Source organism: Grampus griseus (assembly GCF_964374135.1).
Source record: "Grampus griseus genome assembly, chromosome: 18".
Taxonomy (NCBI): domain Eukaryota; kingdom Metazoa; phylum Chordata; class Mammalia; order Artiodactyla; family Delphinidae; genus Grampus; species Grampus griseus.
Window position 1 is genome coordinate 8,949,388 of NC_139012.1, and position 21,547 is coordinate 8,970,934.

General features: G+C 43.0%; 1 protein-coding gene and 1 pseudogene across 3 annotated transcripts in view; one reads left to right on the forward strand and one right to left on the reverse strand.

The window, feature by feature from the left end:
• Positions 1-295: 295 nt before the first annotated feature.
• Positions 296-21,547, forward strand: part of FGF14 (fibroblast growth factor 14) — a gene marked incomplete at both ends in the record, with an annotated part of 613,902 nt that continues 592,650 nt past the window's right edge. For both annotated transcript variants that reach the window (XM_082675716.1, XM_082675718.1), the window contains one exon: positions 296-503. In XM_082675716.1, the coding sequence (XP_082531842.1) occupies positions 296-503 (208 nt within the window). The remainder of the gene's footprint in view (positions 504-21,547) is intronic.
• LOC309835723 (small ribosomal subunit protein eS6-like) lies at positions 15,569-16,261 on the reverse strand (annotated as a pseudogene). Its single transcript has one exon. The product of its transcript is annotated as a small ribosomal subunit protein eS6-like (transcript).

A 21,547-nucleotide genomic window follows, 5' to 3' on the forward strand; every position in this document is an offset into this window, starting at 1 on the left:
TCACCCAGCCTCATAGCGATCAACTAAAAGGCTATGGTTTTCTCTTTGGGGATCTTTTGTGCATTACTGTTCTCCCTGATTAGTTCTGGTCTCAGTTGGGATTTCTTTGCTTTTTTGTTTGGCTTCATGCTGAAAAAGGATTTTTTTGCCAACCCTTTGGTAATAATCCAGTGGTGATCAAGGGGATAAATCATTCACCCTGGCCGAAAAAAAACAATCTCTGAGAAGTCTCAAAGAAATATACCACGTGAGGGGAAAAAACTGGGAGAAGATCCGGAATATTATCGTTTTTCCTATGGTAAAACCGGTGCCCCTCTTCAGGAGAACTGATTTCAAATTATTATTATGCAACCACAAGGATCTCTTCTTTCTCAGGGTGTCTAAGCTGCTGGATTGCTTTTCGCCCAAATCAATGTGGTTTCTTTGGAACATTTTCAGCAAAGGAACGCATATGCTGCAGTGTCTTTGTGGCAAGAGTCTTAAGAAAAACAAGAACCCAACTGGTAAGCAAAACATGCATCATGTTATGTTTTTCCTCATAATAACCTGTCTGTTGCTCATTGAGCTAGATCTGCAGTTCGGCTATGCAGGAAGGCAGGGGAAACAGAGAAGGACCAGGACAGTGTTGTGTATAGAGGTGTTGCGTGGATAAACAAGTAACAGCTGGATCGGCGTCTGTGAGCCCCAAATCATTACCAGCATCTCTTGGCTGTGACACAATCCATCACTAGGAGGGAGGAGGAAACTTTTTTTTTTTTCCTTTTCTTTTTTTGGAATGTATCTGGTTGACGATGTTTGGTGGAATATTGAAGGGTTTATGGCTTAAGGTTTGGCCCGAGGCAGTTGAAGCTTCGGTAGTTGCCAGGAGAAAGAACCGCGAGCTCCCCTGACTCGTGCTGCAGGTCCGGGGACGTAGCTCGGTGCCGAGAACCTGCTCTAGACTTTCTGAGTAGCTTGCACAATATTCGCCACCCCATCACCTTCACCGAAGGAAAGAGGCCCCCTCCGTCGCGGCCCCGCTCCTCCGTCAGCCCCCGCCTCCCGCCCCCGTCTAGCTCCGCGTGCCGAAGTATGAACTCCTTCCCCCGTCTGCCTCCGACACTCCTGCTCTGGGAAAACTTGAGCAGGGCTCATGCCGGGAGGGAACCCCAGATGGAGCAGACAAGCCCGGTCTCTCTAGTATATGTAATTTAAACCTCCCTTTTAAAAAGCAGTGTCCTAGCCCGGCGTCTGGGTCCCCCGGGTGGGATGAGCCTGGCCCCGGGTCCCTGCTTCAGCCTCCTGGTGATCGTGCGCCCCCATTCCAAAAGGCTCCAACCGGGAAACTTGCAGTACATTACATAAGAAATGCAAATGCAGGTGATTCGGGGAGTCGGGTCCCCGGGATTCACTTCCCGCTATCTCAGTCTGAGGCATTTAGGGGCGGCCGCGGAGCTGTGGGCGAGCAACCCCGGGGAGGCCAGGCCGGAGGGCTGCGTGGCGGAGGCGGCGCACGGGCGAGGAGGCTGGGCGCAGCGGGTCCGGGAGCCGCGCGCGCCGGCGGCAGGGGGTGTGTGGTGTCCCCCGGTTCGCTTCAGGCCGGGGAGGGACCCGGGCTGGGTGTTCCATGTCTGGGGCCCTGTTGGGGGCGGGGCCCTGGCCGTCCTGCAGTGGCAGCCCGGGTGTCCGAGGCTCCTGACGCTGGCACTGCGGTGTAGTAGATCACGGCTCCTCGCGGGCGCCCTGACACCCCGAGCTCCACCAGGGGCCGCGCTGGCACCCGGAGCCCCAGCGGCCGGGCAGCAAGTGGCTGCCGCCTCCCTGCCTCCGAAGCTGCCTAATGCAGCCTAGTTGGGCGGCGCGCTCCCAGTGAGCTGCCGCCTGCGGGTGCCGGGGAGGAGGAGGAGGAGGAGGGGGGAAGGGGGAGGAGGAGGAGGGAGGGGAGGGGGAGGGGGAGGGAGGGAGGAGGAGGGGAGGGAGGAGGAGGAGGGAGGGGAGGGAGGAAAGAGGGGGAGGAGGGAGGGGAGGGGAGGGAAGAGGGGGAGGGAGGGGAGGAGGGGGAGGAGGTGTGGGTGGGCGGGGATGGAGGCGGTGGGTGTGGATGCTGAGCACCCCCTGCAGCCCCCTCTGCTGCGGCAGAAGGGAAAGTGCAAGTTCTGAGACCCTCCGGAAGGGCAGATGCTCGCGTGCTGGCGGACGCCTGGCAGTTGCCGTCAGCTGGGACCTTCGGATGGCTGTTGAGTCTGTGGGCGCGGTGCTGCAGCGGGCCCCGTGCCTCCGTCCTGGAGTTCTCATCCCTGTGTTCTAGCTCTCCCCGCTTTCTTCCCGTCCCCCTCTTCTTCCCCCCAACCCGACCCCCACCTCCTCCATCCCCGGTCCTTTGACCCTTCTCTCTCTTAACTTAGCGTTTAGCAGCTCTGAGATGATCCCACCATCCTGAGAGCTACCCAACGAGAAAGCAGTGTGGTCACCTTACCAACCACGTCTCCAGTTGGGCTGTCAGGTGTACCCTAACCCCGCATCAAGCCCAGCACTTGCTGATGCCTTGGTCATAGCTAGATCTGCAACACTACCATCTCAAGTTCACGCGAAGACCCTTTTGGCAAGACTTCCTAAAGTGGGACAAGCCAAGGGCTGCGGTGGGGTTCCTCCCTCACACAGTAAAACTACTGGTTTTTGAAACCTTCTTGTTTTGAAACCTTCTTGTGTTCTTCTTTGAAAAGTTTTAGCTCCCTCTGAGACAGGACTACTAGAAAAGCATTTCTTTAGACTTGGCCATTTGTTTAGGGATCTTGAAGTCAGTCCCTCCATAGTACTGGAGAGTGGGCAATAATTCAGCATGGAACAGTAAGTTTCCTTACTGCCTTTGACAATGTCTTTTTTTTTGTAAACAGTTTTACTGGAAACACTAAGTTTCACCGATACACGATTCAAGATCTTTTTATTACACCTCCCCCACCCCACCCACTTTCATCTCTCTGGAATAAAGTAGATTTTTTTTTTTTTCCTTCCGAGGCATTTGGAAGGTGTCAAACAAATGACGACTTATTTTTAGAGCAATTTATTTTGCAGCTTATGAATGCTAAAGTACTCGGGGGTGAATTGATGGGTTAACTCAAACTCTGTCTAACAACGGCTCCGACTACTCCACTAGGATAGTTTAAGTCCTAGATTGCCAGGGGTGAGAATTCCAACCTTGGAGTTGGAGCATTTTGTAAATTATTTTTTAAATGGGACATTAATGTGTCACACTATGTATCTCACCTTCTAAAAGTTTTGCCTTTTGAGCTTAAACCATCCTGTGCCTAGCCATTCTCTTTCAGGATTGTAGTTGGTAAATTCCATTCTCCTTCTGCTATTAACATGAAGCCTAAAATCATTTGCAGGTTTTTGATCCCAAGATAGCAGTATAACTAAGAAGTTAATTGGGTAATTGAAATAAAACAAAGACTAAAATCCTCGTAACTGTTAAAACCAAAAAGAACAGATTGACTACTACCTATTACGTTATCTTAAATCTAAAACGAGGACAATTAACTGGTTTCAGACTAAGAAACTTGTCAGAATACCTGCACGTACCAGTAGTAGGACCATGAATTTGGTGTAACGACTTCTTATTAGATGAATTTTTCTTCCCAATCTTTGTAAGTTATAAAATGATTTACTGATTATTCCCACTGCTTTAAGTTGTCAACAAGTACAGGCAGTTCGGTCAGGGGTTCCTGAAAGGAATTTCAGAGTACTGCTATATAATCAGGTTGGTGTAGAAATAAGGAAATGATAGAGTCATGAACTTAAGGGCAAAGTTACTCATCTACCCAAAAGTTCTTAATTCATGTTTAAATAAGAGGTGTTAATTAAGTAGGTTTTTTTTTCGTTGTTTTTATGTAAAAGTTAACTGGAAAAGAGCCTGAAGAATATATTTGCACAATATATGCTTTTTAAAATAAATTGCAATAGCTTAGAAATCCTGGATAGAAAGTAAATTTACTGTCTTCATAAACATGTCCAATATCTCACAATACAACTATTATCAGAGAACACACACACACACACACACACACACGTGCGCTTCATGTCCTACCTTCCCTTATTTTCCCAGTAGAGGAATAGCTATATGTTTATAATAGATGTTACCTTCTTCAACTGTCACTGCATGAGTTATGCAAGGTGACTGTATTTTAGGCAGATCATTAAATAGGGAATACTGAGTCCAACGCACTTACTTTGCCTGGAGGAGGGCTTGATATGTTTCTTTAAATTAGTACGGAGAGTTTGGACTGACCGACATGTGTCACAGGCCAGTTTGGGAAATAATCTAGGTCGCTGAAATCTGAGCAATGGCTGCTAAGGAAATAAATATGGTTGGAAAAAAGAAGTCCACAATAGGGGACTTCCCTGGTGGCGCAGTGGTTAAGACTCCGTGCTCCCAATGCAGGGGGCCAGGGTTGGGGAACTAGATCGCACATGCATGCCGCAACTAGGAGTTTGCATGCCACAACTAACTAAGGAGCCCGCCTACCACAACTAAGGCCCAGGGCAATCAAATAAATAAATAAATATTAAAAAAAAAAGTCCACACTAAAGATAAATATGAAGGTCGTATCATGGATGTCTCTTCAGATACATAATGTCCAACAGGCAAAGGAAGCCACAGACCCTCAAATATATACAGCTACTCACACATACAAACTTCCACGGCTTGATAGGATTTTGGAAAGCAGAGATTTTAAGAAAAATTGTAACCAGATGTAATTTTATTGGGTACCAGCGTTTGTGGCAAGGAGGGTACGAAGCGGATGCCCTAGACCTAGTTCTGCAGAGCACATTTAGAAAATCCCACAAACTCATGGCCCTGAGTGTTTCCTCTTTTGAACTGTCTCCGTCTCTGCCATGAAACTTTGAGATGAAACAAGCAGGGCTTGGTAGAATTCACTGTCACTTTCTATTTCCTACTTTTTTTGGGTGTCTTCCAGCCCTGCTTTTGCCTTTGACTAAGCTGTTTTAGGTGCCAAAAACATCTGGTGTGCCACTGTTACTCATTTAAATATATGTTATTCTTTTAAAGCTACTTGCTTTACATCTAGGGGCGGTCATGGCTTTGAGAAGTGAGAAAATAGGAAGAGGGAGAAGAAAAAGGAGTAAAGCATTTTTCACCCCTTCTCCTCTGCCTGCCAACTCATCTTGGGTTCCTGTAGAGCTGGGTGAGCCACAAATGGGCCATACATAACCTGTGCATTTCTAAACACTGAGCATATGTAAAATGGAGACATCAAATTCAGACTGCATGGCTGGAACACCAAACAGATATAAGGTCCTTCTCTTTCTAGTATGCTTGCCTTCAGCGTGGGATTCCATGTAATATGAGTTGGCCTTGGATTCCATCTAGGAAGCTTCATTACTGAAGTAGCATAATGAGTTTTGCAGGCAGTAGCACTTCCTGAACCAAAGGATGACATGTTAGGTAGGCTTCCAAGTATTGATTTGTTGGGAGTGTCGACTGTTTTGTTTTATGTTTGTTTTAATTTATATCCAAGTTAACGAGTGTGAAATCCAATCAGTGATCATCTAAACTTGGTTTTAACAGTGGAGATCACTTTAGTTGTACCCATATCCAGCCTGTTCTCATCTTAGGCAGCCTCCCTGAGAACATCCGTTCAAATGATGCATTGCTTTCAGAAGGTGCTAAAGCTAATTCTATAGTTCATATTTCCTACGCGGAGCCACTCCTTTAAAAATGTTCAAACCCAGTCTTCCATGTTTTAGCAACACAAACACTGAGGACTTTTGTGAAGTGTTTTTATACATATTGTAACAAGGACAACCACCAAAGGTTTTGCTCCTTTGTACATTTTGGCATCATAACTCACTCAATTGACTCATAAGCTTTCTATAAATATGTAGATGTCTCAAAATGGAAGCATTTATTCAAGATAGTTTCTTACGGTTTATGGGGAAACAGTTGGGATGTTTGAACAGTATATTTGAAGCTCCTCTACTAAGTTTTAAATGAGACATTGCATCGTGTGTATATTCTTAATAAAACCATTGAGCCCAACTTAGTACCACCTCCAGGAGGGACAGTGGGCCAGGGAAATACCAGCAGACACGTCTATCTGCCTGGTGCCATAGTCTGTGTGGTGTTTCTTAGGGTTTTAGATTGTATACCGTGTACTACATTTAGTTATAAGAGTTGAACTTGAGCACAGAACGGCAGGGAATTGTCTGAGGGCGACTTCTCAGTTCCTCCATATGCCTCCAGAGATGCACTAACTTTTTTTTTTTGCTATTCTGCTTTTGAAGGACCAAGTATGTCTTGATGTTCTCCCTGTGTATTTCTCTGGTTGGTACAAACTAATTTTCTGCTTTGGCCAGAAGTAAAAGGTAGGATGATGAAGGGAAGAGGAGTTGAAAGGAGGAATCCTTAGGGCTTTCCTAAACATGAAAGCAAAAATGGAGGCATAGCGCAGACATGTTTTACAGGGAACACTGACGTTTTTGTTTATCTAACCTACTAACACCATCGAAGAAAGTCACCTAACAATTGTTGAGCACTGTTGCCTTTATCGCTGTCCCCTGTCAAAAACTCAGGTTATGACAAGTCTCAGGTTTTCAATACATTTGTATTAAATGAACTAACGGTGAAAAATAGCGTTTTCTGAGAAAGTTAACTGTGGGACTGTAGCTGCCACTGTCATACAATTTACTTGGTGAAGTTCACTTAACGCCTACTCCTTTCCAGCAGTGCCAACCAAGAATTTGGCTTCTAAATGGTAAAACCAAGAAGGAAAAAACAGCTGTTAGTGGCCTTCTTTCTCTTCATGCTCCGCGCCAGCGCATCCTGAAACATGGTTTGCAAACATTCCCCTGGGCTCAGGCCTTCCTCAAACACACAAGCGCATTCACCCCTCCTGGCCCGCTCACCCTTTAAATAACAAGTGTTAGGACACCATTTGGTTCCCTCTGCCAGAGCCCCCCTTCATTTTCTTTTCTGATCTTTAATGTTCTCCAAAAGGAAGGCATTCCGAAAAACAGTGGAGTGAACTTGAATTGTTTCTCTCTTCCTGTCTGAACTCCTTTCTGTGAAGATGGTCACTGGGCCCATCCGATGTGGCACGTTTCCGTTCTAGAGTGGACAGCACCTAAACAGCCTCGAGTTTCACTTGCTTTGAAAGGAGGTGCCCCCTCCCTTCCTATTTTGTTCCTTTCCGTTTTAAAGCAGTCATCTGCAAACTTGGTGGCGCCCTGCTTTCCCAAAACCACACTCAGCTACTCAGCTTCCGCCCTCCGGAGCCACCGTCAAAGGCGGACGCACGACTGGGGCAGAGCCCCGCTCGCCAGAGCAGCAAGCGGGACGTGGACTGTTTTCTGCTAGCCACGAGCCGGCCACCTCTGCGGCTCGGATCTGCTTCCAGGAGTCGGGCCCCTCGGGGATCTGGCCGGAGCCGGGCTCGGAGTCTGCCTAATGGAGCCCCGAAGAGAGGAGGCGCAAAGGCGACGCGTCGCCTTCCTCCGCTGTGACCCGCGGCCAGAACTCCCGGGACCGGCCAACCTGCGCTCCACGCCTCGGGGCGTCTGGGGCTCTGCGGCGCAATGCGGCGGAAGCGGCCCGTCCGAGCCGCCGTAGCGCGGGAGGTATCCGTTGCCACAGGGATGACCTCTGACCCTGGAGCGCCTCTGGGGGCTCGGAGGGCGGCGCAGCCGTTGCTATGGAAACCACGTGGCCGGAAGCCGCGGGGTGGGCGAGACGGGGTGCGCGGGCCGCGCCGGGTGTTGACGCGGCACACCTTGGCGGGCACCGGGCCGGCGACCTCGCGCGCGCCTCAGTGCGTGCCCGGGCTGAAGGGCGAAGGAAGAGTTTGGTTCCAGCCCACAGGTGGCCGCCTCCCCGCGACGCACTGCAGGGTTTAGAGGAAAAGGGACGGGGCGGTAGGAAGGAGCTAGGTAGGTGGCGGATGCGCCCAAGTTCCGGACTGGGAGAGCATGAGTCCAGCCCGCACTAGCTACTGGGAGGCCGAGGAGGGCTCCTGAAATTCTCTGGGCCTCAGTTTCTTCGACTGCAGTGCAAGGGCATTGATTAGAATAATCTCAGGTCGGCCCCCGCTCTCATGTTCCAAGCGTCTCGTAACTTTCCACCCGATCTAGATTCTGAATGAACTTCTCCCTCTTCCCTGTACCTCTCCTGGACTGTGTTGAGTATATTTAAGTTGTAGTTTAAACCCGAGGCTATCGGAGATGGAAAGCCACCTGCGGGCTCATGACCGACCTTGCAGAGGTGTGGCAACTCCTTGCCGGTGCAGAGGTGACTCTTCCAAGAGCCGGTTTTGAGTGGTAGGGAAAGCACAGTACACAGCTTTGAGCCCTGGAAGAAGACACGCGTTGTATTTTACTGGTGACACCACCAAGAGCTCTTGATGCATTTTACAGAGTTGTGTGGTTGGTGCTGAAACAGATGGCATTCTTTTGTATCTGTTGTATTCCCCGGATGTCTTTTCCTGCAGTCTCAACATTTTTTGGAGAGGACTCGACCTACCTTGGCTTGTTTTTCCTTCTGTTATCTTGGACTGTTGGGAAGAATCACAAGCATTTTCACATCTGAAAACCCACACACACAACTTCACTGTATATTTAGAAGTTGAAAAAGACTATTTTGAGGGTATGATAAGGCAAGCTCACTAGTTTATAAAAGAACAGCTAGATCCAAATTGTGTTTCGGCGGATGGAGTAGGTTAAGGTTACCTGCTCAGATGGCTTTACACTTCTTAAAGACATTTTGTTGGCCTAGTTTCCAAATAGTCTTTTAACCTTTTTTTGTTCCCCTTATGATAAGAATTACCTCCCTGAAGTTTGCTTTTCGAAGAACTGGCCATCAGTTTCTCAAGAAGACTGGGTAGAATATTCACATCTCAAGGCACAGGGAAAGAAAGTAAGTGCCTCCAGGAAGGACTTTTGTTTCCTAAACCCAGAATTTTATAGTATGTGCCAGCATAGGGGAGGTTTTGGGATTGGTATAAAGGATAGATGGGCTTTGAATTGCTTCAGTAGCTGCATTTGTGTTCTTACAAAGACTCAGTTCCCGAGACAGGGATAGTTGTTTTTAATTCTTCAAAGAATTGAGTTGCAACCTTTATGACATCAAAGGGCTGACCACCCATCCAACTACATTATCTTCTGTTTGCATCTTTAGATCTGGGAGAAGGTCTTCAACTAATATGGAAATAAAAAGATTTCTGTGTTCTAGATTTAGAGCTTTTTGTTTTGGAAGGTCTTTCCTTCTGGGTATACATAGTTTCACTTAGGTTAGGGGAGGAGGCCCCAAAAAACGTTCCTTTCAGGCTCTGAATATCAGCTTCCAGTCTGGCCAACTTCTCACAGTAGAGCTACTTAAAAAAAAAGTGTTTTTTGTTTTTGTTTTTCAAATATCTTGTCAGGTTTCAGCTGAGACAAACAGTAAATATTCCTGGCAGTACTGGACAACCTGTTGGACTCAAGAGGTGTCCCCAAAGAATGGGCAAAAGATCCTACCCTCCCAAGATGCAGAGCCACATCCAAAGGTAGCCAAAGAAAGACTTAGTTCCCCTGAGCGCTGCCAACGATCAGTAGGACACTAGCTGCAAGTGGAGTGCAATCCACACTTCTGTCCGGCCGTATTTTGAGGGCCCTCAGCCTGACGGTTCCCAGGCCAAGTTCTCAAGACCCAAAATGAGACAAACAAGAAGGCAATAGCTGTCCCTGGGAGAGAAAGGATCCACAACCAGTGCATCTTGGAAAGGAAGGAACAGCGTGAGATTTTCCCTTCCTCTCTCAACTGGGCACTACAGACAGAGATGCAGGAGAGCTGACTCTGGTAAGAATTCTCTGGCATCTGCCAGTTTTCTTAGGCTCCAGAGAAAGTGGGGTTTAAAGTAGAGTGTAGCTCTGGCATCTACCTGAATTTGGCAAGGTTTTTCACTAATTTTAACTTGAGTTTCCTATTGGCTGCTTAAGAGAATAACTGGTAGTGGTTTACTGGTTTCCTGGAGAATCCCTTGGAGTCCCATGAACTCTGAGTGGGGCGCATTTGGGGGCCACCCTTCAAAGGTAGGTGTGGGCGCATCTGTACTGTCACTAATTTGTTTATGGTCTTGTAGTTTCTTCAGAGTGGAAAGGCAATTCAGATAGAGGACGAACAGACTGTGAGCACTGTTATGGCGGATAGCGGGAGTAGTAGAAGTCACTACTTAGTGTCTTCTGTTTTAGGTGCCTCTTGTGTCCTTAATTTTTCATTAGCCATTTGCAGTGAATCTTTCAGTAAAGCTGTTTTGGAATCTTGAAGCCTTTTGGTCAGCTTTACCCTTTAGATAATCATTATGGCAACAGTGTGGAAAATACCTTTGCGTGGAGCGGGATTGAAGGTAAGAAAGGCCACAGAGGAGGTGGTAAGGTCAAAAATAAGGCAGTGACAGTGGCTGGAGAGGAAGTGGAGTCCCTCTATCTCAGTGGCCACTTTGAATTTGGGAAGGGAAAAGAGGGAGGTGTCTAGGATGTTCTGACCACAGGTGTTTGATTTGGACCGTTCCTTTTTTTTTTTTTTTTTTTTTAATGCGTGGACCGTTCCTTTTGATGCCGCCGAGCCACTGACCATTTGCCAGTAGACCACTCCTGTCTCCTCAAAGCACAGAGCAAAAACCTGACTCTCTCCAGACTGTTTGTATTCGAGGGGCTTTGGCAACTTTTAATAGCAAGTAGAAAACTTTGACAAGTTTCTCCTTCTAGATCATAATTTAAATAGGCAGTTCTAGGAGAATTGCTCTGGGATAAACGGTTTGTTTTGACTCCAAAGCTGAAAGTCCTTAGGGATAAAAAAAAATGCCTTACAATAAAGATAAGTCCAAGGTTTTTTTGTTTTTTGTTTTAAATGATATACAGTTCTTTGTCGATAGTCAGTGATTTGTGTGCAATACTTTGTTCCATTTGAGGAGTCAAATAATACAATTAAAAGCCAATTTTTCAGATTATTCAGGTCTGGCAAGAAAAGAGAAGGAAGTGTGAACTTTATTGAAATTACGTATGTAAGTTTGTGCACCTGCTTCTTGGGTAGCAATGAATGTAGTTGTAATTAAAATGCCTTTTTCCCCCTGTAACATTTTGTTGTCTGCACAATTACAGTGGATCACTGAAGTGTGTGGTAGCTAGCCTCTTCTGTAATGCTGCCTCTTACTTAGATAAAGTGTAGTTTGGGACGGATTGAAATCTCTATTCTTTCCACTTCCTGTGTGGAGCACGTGGCATACTACTGTCGTACTTTAAAAAAAGAAGAAATGTGAAAATAAGAAGGCTCAAAGACTAAAACATTGTAGGGTTTCTGTTTTTTTCTTAAACAGCCACTTATTTCAGAGTCTGAAACTCATGTTTTTTGGTTGTTTCTGTTGTACCGCAGGTGTTATTGCTTGTAAGCAAAGAAAGGGCTCTGTTTGCTAGGAGACCTGAGTCACTTTCCAAATTAAACACGCAGCAGTTACCATCATTCTGCCGCAACATTTTCTTAATTATTTTTTCTTTTACATTTAAACTTTCTACTCATATGCCAATTAAGTGACATAAAATTCCTCATACATTAGATATATAATAATAGATATAAAATATTGGAAATATGTTTTAATAGAATGGATACTAAATGTTAGAAATATTTTAATGGTACAGTAACAAATTAAAAAATAAATTTGAAAAATATAGAAATTTAGGGGATCATGATTGTTTATTATTTATTTTATCTTTCCTAATTATATTTCCTTTTAAAATCTTGGGAATCATCTTAAAGAACACAGTGCTCAGGTGGTTCTGGTCCGTCTGTGGCACACGTGCCTTTTCATGGGAACGTGAACCCCTGATGTGCGCGCTGAAGTTGGGAGTGTGGCCTGATCTGCAGAGCTGTGGAGTCCTGCTTCTCTGTTTTCCATCACTGAGGATTGCCCCCCTTTGTCCCGCTCTCCTTGTATTTGTACTGTCATACTCGAGATTTTGTCCTTTCACATCTTTCCTTTAGTTGTGTCTTTTGAAAGGTTTGTCATCAATTTAACTCTTCAGGCAAGGCTGGGATTAGTATTCAATTGGCTTTTCAACTTTTACATGTATTACATTAGGGGAAAAAGGCAAAAAATTCTAACAATACAGTTGTCAGACAGTAAATGAGACACATCTGTGTGAACTAGAGACACCCAAAGCAGCATTTATTTGACTCTTTCTGTGCTTCAGATAACATGTTAAAAACACTGTGATGTGGATCTATTGCTTTAATAGGTTATATAATTAAATAATTTGGGGATATTATTATAATTATTCTACTTTATAGTCCCACTAATGAATGCCTTTAAACTTACTAGATTTTGAAAGACTTATTACTCTTCTACTTGAACAGAAATATCCTGAATTATTCTGAATCCTGTATTAGTATTTATGCTCTAAGTAATAATAAAAAACTAGCTTTATAGGATGCTTTCTATGTACTAGATACTTTATCTATATTACCTAATTTAGACCTCAAAAACCATATGTAGGAACTTTTCTTATATTTATCTGAAAAAGAATGACGCCCAGGCGTGAAGAAGTTAAGGAATTTGCCTGATGGCACCCAGCCAGTGGTTGGAACCCAAGCAGTCTTCCTCCAGAGACATCCTCTTAAATTCCTGTATTGCAGCTACCGCCCTAAAGACTGTGTTCAAAGCGTATATGTGAAAGTGGCTGGTGTTGTCTCAGTGTTTCTGTGAATCATTATATCCTGAAACTAAAGGGGAATGCAACATATTCAGTGTTTGCAACATGTTCAGATATTTAGAATTTGTAATGCTTTTTTATTGAGCGTAATTTACATACATTAAAATGCACAGCTCTTAACTGTAGAGTTTGATGTCTTTTGACTATTGTGTGTATCCTTGTGCCAGACACCCCATTTAAGATATAGAATATTCTCATCACCCAGAAACCTCATTCTCAGTTCGATTCAGTTCCCACCCGTGCCTTCTGTGAGAGGCAGCCACCTTTCTGCTCTCTGACTTTACCTTAGCCTGTACTAGAGCCTCAGATCATCAGATCCTGGAGTCCTCATGCCCTTGAGTTTGCTCTTTTCACTCCACACGTTGTTTTTGAGATCCACCTATACCATCGCACGTGAGATGTGTAGACTTCCATGCGGTAACTTCTGTTGTCTTTTGTAAACTAGAAACTCCTAATTGAACACACCCACTTTTAGTTAACATCCAAAAGTTGCCCGAAACTACAAACGGTTCGCAAGCCTACCTGGCCCAGTTACAGAGATGCTGGCTGAGGACGGAGGCTCCTGGGTCAGAGATAAAGGACTGTATCACTCAGGGCACAACAGGCGCCCCGTTCTTGTTTCCCTTGTCCTAACATCTCCCAGGGGCAGTGCTGAGTAGCCGAGGTGGATGCCTGCACACAGTGGATTTGTGTCACAGCTGAGGACTCTGAGTTTAGCAAATCCCCCTTCTTTTTTAAGGAATGTCTTTCAAAAGTGCCCAACCTTTGCCCAGCAGGGAGCCATGGTCTTTATTATCCTGGGGTGGGGGGAATCGCCCTCTAACCTGGAAGCACTATCTTTAGAGTGCAAGGTTGTCTGCAATGCAGCTATCCTCGTGAAGATAGTCTGAGTCAAAAGCTCTTAGGAGACAGAGCAGAAATCCCATGCATAAGTTGTTCTTTAAATCTGTTTCTGCACAGCAACCTTTTCTTCCCTTTCTGGTTTCTTCAGGACTGTCATTCTTGTTGTTCCAAAGATGCACTTAACATAGAAAAAAATTTATTTGGAAATTATCTAGAAAATGATCCTGAGGTTTTGAGAAGACAGACAATATACAATCTATACAATAAACCTATTAGTATTTATTAAATAACTATTTGTGGTAAGTTCCATGTTAGTTACTGGGAGAGATTTAAAACATTCCATAAGGATTTGGTCTCTGGCCCCAAAGTACTTAAGTTCAGTGTACAGAGAACACCAGTAATGAGAGAGTCTTGAACGATGGACGGCCACGGGGTGTCTGTAGGAGACCCATCAAAGATGAGCCGGGAAGAAAGGGAAATCTTGTCGAGAAGTGTGACCTGAGCTGACTTTTGAAAGCGTGTTTCATTTGGCAGGAGAGATAAGTATATTCTTGAAAACGGGAGCAATGTGAGTGAAAGTCAAGGGCTGAAAGGTTCATGGTTGGGGATTTGGGGAATGTTAATGGAATCTTATGTTGGGGTATTAGAGGAATCATAACTTGGAGTCCAAAAGCCTGGCAGAGGAGTTAGACTGGATGTGGTAGAAATTAGTGAACTAGAGAATGTTTCTGGAGTGGGAAGACGGAACAACTTTGTTTGTAGCACCTAAGGTACTTCGGACAGCAGTTAATTTCCCAGTAAGATGATGTTTTCTAGTGAAACATCGCTGGACTGAAAATGTCACAGGCTCTTTGGCTACAGGGAAATTTCCAGCAATTTGAACCACAATTTCTTACACGGGAATCCTGATAAACTGCTCTGGCGCTAGCAGCAGATCTATGTTTGAGTAACCCTTGATGACCACTGCTTAGTGGAGAGATGCATTAAGGAACAATTTGCTAAAAGCACAACTTTTGGAAATGGATTTTGATTTTCTGCTCCTTTCTGTTATCAAATTTGAATTGTGTTTTAGAGGGTCAGTATCTATTTCTCGGTTATCTTAACACTTAAGAATGCCACACAATTTATAAAATAATATTTTAAGGAATATCACTTGTTAAAACGAGAGCACTAATTCAATCCTCAATGGCCATTTAAACCTTACAAATACATAACTAGTAATGCTTTGTAAGCAGCAGTTTCAATTTTTTTGATTTAGAACTGGGATCCTTGTTAGAGATCCTAGTTTATAAGTTTATAAAATGCACATTTGTAGGGTCACAAGCATAATTCATACAAGTAAGGGAAGGGATTCATTTTAGGTGGTGATAACAGTTGTAGACACCCTGTGCTGGGAGCAAATTAGCAGCATAAACCTGAATTCTGTCATTTCAGTGGGTAGTGAGTGAGTGATTTAACAATTTTTTTTTTTTGGGTGCCAATTAGTGTAAAGGCAATAGCTGCACAATGCAAAAGGTCTGAATGCTGCAGAGTTAAGTAAAGGGTCTGAATGTTGTTGCATTAGCATAGTTTTGAATAAAGAATTAAAATGTGCATCTAAAGATGCCACAGTCCAAGTTGCGTCCTACGGATTGCCACAGCTATACATCCACTTGCTTACTCAGTGTTCTGGTGCCTGCTAATATTTGTGAGAACCTTCAGGAAAGGAAAGTAGGGTCATTCAACTCGCTCAGTGCATCATAATCTTACTCTCTTATTTTTATTACTCAAAGCAGGAGGAGTTACCTCTGTGAATCTTGGTAACAGTTTTTTGCCTAACTATGCTTTCGCTTTCTCTGTTACAATTTTAATATAAGACGGATCTTTGACCCTTTCTTTCTTGTATTCTTTTAAATTTATAATTGGTAGAAATACTTTTAAATATTATTGTATATATATATATTTTTTTTCGTGATGTCTCATCTTATTTATTTGTTACTCTTAGAACATCTCATTTTTGACTGGACTCAGAAGTAGAAGCTCTCAGAGAGGACAGCCTCCGTCTCTTGGCAATCTGTTCCTGGCGTTTTTCTTTGTCCTCCTTCATTCTCTTGGCCAAAAGTTTAGCATATTCTGCAGCCTCTTCTTTATTTTTCTTAGTACGCTGTTACTTCAGAGCAATACGCCAACGTTTGCGTTGCAGAACACGTGGAATAACAAGACGCTGAATCTTGGGTACTTTGGTCCTAGGTTTCTTACGTTCTTTGTTTAGGGGCTTTCTCACAACATACTGGCAGACATCATCTTCTTTAGAGAGACTGAAAACTTTGTGGATTCTGCTACCTCTTTTGGGCCCCAGGCGACGAGGCACAGTAATATTCGTGAGTCCAGGAATATACTTCTCCCCTTTTTTTACGATGACCAAATTGAGAATGCTCAGATTGGCCTCCACAATGCAACCCTGTACAGATTTGCGCTTTCTTTCTCCAGTCCTCCTTGGTCTGTAACAGGAATGCCCCTTACTCAGTAGCAGGCGGACTCATCCATGGGTCAAGACACCCTGCTTCATGGGGAAACGCTGTTTGTCACTTCCACCACTGATTTGGACCACATAACCTTTCCATTCTTCACCCAGAGCGTCGGCAGCAACTTCTGTGGCCACACGCTTCTCATAAAAGGTACGAATGAAGGTTTCTTCTTCGTTCATGCCAACATACACCTCCCATTTCATTACACAGAAACTTCACTCATTTTCCAGTTACTTGAACTGAAAAACACCCTAGGGTCCTTGTGTGTAGGTTATCACCAGCACAATTTTCTATACCAAAAATAATGAAATCATAGTAAATTAGAATAAGGAAAGCTCCCACAAATACATTCTTACTTTAAAGGTCATGGCCCAGCCCTGCTGCAGCCTCACGGGCCGTAATGAGCACCAACAAATGGTACGGTTCAGTGTGTCTGTGATGGTGTCTACTTCTGAGACCACCACTTGTGCATTGCATCTCTTGGAACAGTGCTGCACCTACCTGACCACATCAACCAATGTTAAGTGTAACTAGCACCATCCTTGTTAGAGGTCAGCTCAAACATGAAGAAACAAAGGCCTTTAGTGTGGCAGGTTCATGAGTTAGAAATAACCCTAGGTACACATAATGATTCTACTGTTGTCTCTCTGGTCACACCAGGGGCCTAGATACAGTCCAAGGAAGGAAGTCTCTTCCTCTGTGTTAAGCACTGAGCCCCACGGGGTCTATCAGGGAAACCTTTCTGCTGTGTCAGTTCCTTTTATCAAGTGATGTAAAACTTGGGAACTAGTCTCAATATATGCCATTAGATTAAAAAAAAGAAGTAAAATTAGGTGCTGAGATCTGCAGCATAGGATGGAATGGCTGAACAGTAAGGTATGTCTACTTCCTATATCAGGCTTATTAGTCAGGCACCTTGGTGTTGGACATTATGGATTGGTACAGTCTAACTAGCACTTTAAACTTCTCTCAAATAAGTAGGCCATTTAGGTAACTTAGAAGTTAGTTTTGTTACCTCCAAATATATGGTATCTTAGTCTTTCTAGGGGGAGTAGAGGGGATTTGGAAGGTTAGATAAAGGTGGAAGAGTTGCTGGGGATGGTCGGTCCTGGAGCTAAGGAAGCAATATTGATAGAGATGGACGGAATAAACTCATCCACCCTCCTTCCCCTTTTCTCTCCCATTTCGTTTTCCCTTTGCCACTGCCAGTTAGGTCAGGAGATTCTGATTGTTGGACCAAATGAGGGACGGATTTGGGCTGGAGTATTCCAAATAGAATGAAGAGTCCATAGCGGTCCTTAGATAGCATTTCATGGTAAATGGGGTACATTTTTTTTTTAACATCTTTATTGGAGTATAATTGCTTTACAATGGTAGGTTAGTTTCCGCTTTATTTAATTTATTTATTTATTAAAAAATTTTTTTTTTGCGGTATGCAGGCCTCTCACTGTTGCGGGCTCTAGAGCGCCAGCTCAGTACTTTTGGTGCTCGGGCTTAGTTGCCCCGTGGCATGTGGGATCTTCCCGGACCAGGGCTTGAACCAGTGTCCCCTGCATTGGCAGGTGGATTCTTAACCACTGTGCCACCAAGGAAGTCCCTGGGTATACTTATTTAATGAATAATGCCTACTTTTACTGTAGTTTAGCCTATAAGTGCTTAAAAAAATTAATACCCTCATAAAACTTATAAGCACTTTAAGGAAATTAATACCATTTTGAAAATAAAACACTATTTATAGATATAGGGAATGAGCAATTTTTATGTATTTATCTCTGATTAAAATATTGCTCTGACTCTTCTTACCTATGTTTATCTATGTTCAAAGCATGGGCATTTCATTAATATACTGACAATATGATACTATATTTACATATAATTTGTTTGCTTAGCTGTAATGTTAATGCCATGAAGCTCAGAATTCACTGTGTATACATTTTACTTTTATTGATATTTAAATTTACTCTGGTTCACCTCTTAAATATCTCATGCAAAACCTAAACATTCCTTGATATGAATGTCATCTAAAGTTGTAAGAGAACAGCCCCTCCTGTTATATCTTACTGTGCTTTGTTAAAAAAAATAAATCACCCTATTCTCCAGTAAAGTCCTGTCACTGTAAATGTGCAGAGGCTTTCCTACAGCAGGTGGGCGTTCTCAGGGCTGATCATACGTGGAAAGGTTCAGTCAGACATGAACTTGAACCCTGAAAGTGGGAGTTAACTGTATAGGAAAAGAAACTTCATTTTCTCCGTAATACTTCTCTTGGGTTTGGATATTAGGTTGCTAGATGTCATTAGGCATTTTTGGCAGGTTGGATGCTGAGTAGGGAGGCATCCATGTACTGAACTCCAAGCTGAAAACAGGTAAACTGTATGCTAGATTATCCAGTTCCATGATATTCTGTGTTGATTTCCTTTGTGTGATATCCAAATATTTAATTACCTTACATTTAAGTATTGCAGCCCTGCCTTGGCTGTGCACTAGAGAATTAAGAGAAGGGCCGTTCACCTTTACTTGAACCAGAGTATTAAACTCAGAGCAGTGCCAATATTCCCTCTCTTGTAGCTGTCATTAGTGAGATACCCAAAGGGGAGATGCAGCTCAGGAGACATGACTAAGGCTCTAAAAGGCCTGGCTTGAAAACCTTGGAAGATCTCGGTTTTATTATCTTAAGGGATATAATAAATTTTTCCTTCAAAGCTAAATTTCTTGTTTTCTGATATCAAAAAATGTTTTATTTTTAATTACATTGCCAGGGAAGAGTGCAGTTATGAGCTGGTTTTTACTTTACCTTCATAACTTGTTTATTTGGACCCCCAAATTTTAAGAACAGGTGGAATTGTTAACAGCATGTTAGCATGCTGGCGTTCTTTTGCCTTAATCTATATGCACATTTAACATCCAGAAACATATAGTAAATTTTTGCCCATTGAATTCTCTATGCATGTGTGTGTGTGTGCATATGCATGTGTGTGTATATATCTCCACATTATGTAGGTGTACATGTGATATACAGATGAATCAAACATAGGCAGTCTCTTTGCTATTTCCTTATTCTGTGGTGTGAAACATACTTCCAGATGCCTCGTGGGTTTGCTGAATGAGTGCGTTCAGAATAAGTTTCATTTACTTGAAAATAATATTTTTCTTAATGTCCTTAATTTAGATATCTCCAATCTAAACTGGGGAGTAGAGCTCTGAGTACAAATAACCACTTTAATAGAGGTTTTTGATGATATTATTATAGTGTTAAAAAATGAAACATTTAAAAATCTGGATTTTGGTTTGCCTGGGTATTTCCCTTTAATAGGAAGCATAGAAAAACCTCAGATTTTTATATCCTCCTCCATATTATAGAAGGACCTTCTGGTACAAGTCCAAGTCAGATGATTTTATCTTCTTTTGGCTTGTGCTGGCCAAGGTGTCCCCAGCCCTATTGATTGAGATGGCTAGTTCTGTGACCCCTGTCTAAAGACCACTCAGTGCCTCTGTGTTCTTACTGTCTTTCTTTGACAACTACTGTTAGATAGGTGTATATTTTGAAACTAATTTTAGTTGCTGTTATGTATTTTTTTTACTGACAAGGACAGCAGTGTGTGTGCGAACTTTGGAGTTAGATAAAGATTGGAAGTGTAGCTGTAATTTCTCTGTACCTCAGAGTTGTTTTTGTTTGTTGGCTTATTTTGTTTTTGGTAGTAGAGGGAGAATTCTTCCCTTGTGTGTTTGTAGTGACTAAAGGAGAATATATAAATAAAGCACCTAACAAAATACCTACCACATGGACATTGATTTATTTATCAGTTCCTTCCACCCCATTTCCTTTTCAGAAACAATTTTAGTTTCTTTCCTACATTTTCCAGTGGGTGACCTATGCTAAAATTATTATTTTTTGTTAATTAATATAATATTTTAAAGTTTTACCTATAGTTAATACTATAGGATACGTAAATGAATTCTTAAAAAGTGTCCAAGTAAAGGTTGAACGAAGACAGATTCAGAGGCCCAGTAGGATCTGTGTTCTCGCGGAGCCTCCTTTTGTACACTATGGGCCTAACCAGGTCTTTACTCACAAGCCTTCAGGGCCTCAAGGAGCCTGGAACATTTTGTGTTTTGCCCAGAGTGGGACTGGCTGCAAACAGACAGTTTTGGAGTTCATATATTTTTCTTGAGCTAAAGAACATTGTCAAATATCTGTGATAGAATATTTCAGTATCTGCCTTTCCTGTGTATCTTACAGAGTTGAGTCTTAGTCATCTGTATATACCAAAATGAGTATTTTAAAATATTTTATATGCTTTTCTAATATGTATAGTTTATTTTTTTATTATCTTCCTTAATTGCTTATACCTAACAATAATTACCTCAAAAATTTTGAGTTAAATTTTATGGGTTGTTCCCATCCTCTGAGGCTTTTTACCTTAGTTATAAATTAATGAAACATATGTTAAAGCAACCTTTCCTATCATTGTTCTGCTAAGAGTCACTGCCCAACTTTTTTTTTTTTTTAACTTCTTTGGATTTAAGAATCTCATTTGTAGTTTTGAGCTCTTTCTTTTGCTCCTGAGCTTTCATTTCATTTCACCACCCATCCCCCCACCATTGTGTATTTAAGTCTTACTTTTGCTACTGGACATGCTGCTTATACCCTGAAAACTATAAATAGCTTATCCTGCCAATTTTGTATTATCTGTGAAAATTGTAGCCCCTTTCTTTGTTCCTACCTGAATACTTTAGGCTCTGTCATTCATTTATTTTCTTTAGGAGTAAAAATAACCTAATATTTAAAGTCTAGCTTGAATTTGCCTCTTTCAGGGGCCTTGTAGGAAATGCTCTGGTTGTAAATGAGAATCCCGTCTTGGTTGGGAGAGAGGTTGGACCCCATGAGCACACTTCCCACTTCAGGACTCAGGTGACGGGGTCTGTTTCTAAGACCTGGAGCCACTGGGCTTGTGATGGCTACTTATTACTTGGGAGTGACAACAAAAAACAGACTTCTCTTTTTCTTAGGAATACCACTGGACAACACAAAATTTCAACGTGCTGGGAAAATATAGTTAGGGAACCTAGCAAGTGAAAATGACCTGATTCAAAATGTCCATCAACTACTAATTATTTAACTGGTTTCCCATTGAATATTTAATATGATACCAGGAGCAGTGAAGTTTCACTAAAAGTTACTTTGTGCTTCCTTTAGTATTTACTTACTTTATTTATTTAGAATTATATAGTAATGGGAGTTCTTTCCAGAAGAGGCTGTGCAGGAGGAAAATACATCTTTAAGAGCACTGTAGACTGTAGGCAGTTGTAGCTACTCCTCAGAAGAGAGGCCTGGGCCACATACATACATGCTGGCATCATCAGTGTGTGGCCGGTAACTGAAAACTTAGGACAGAGGAGAGAGAGAGGGAAAGGAGAAGACAACCTGGAACAGGGTGCTTACAGACTCCACTGCTGCATAAAATAAG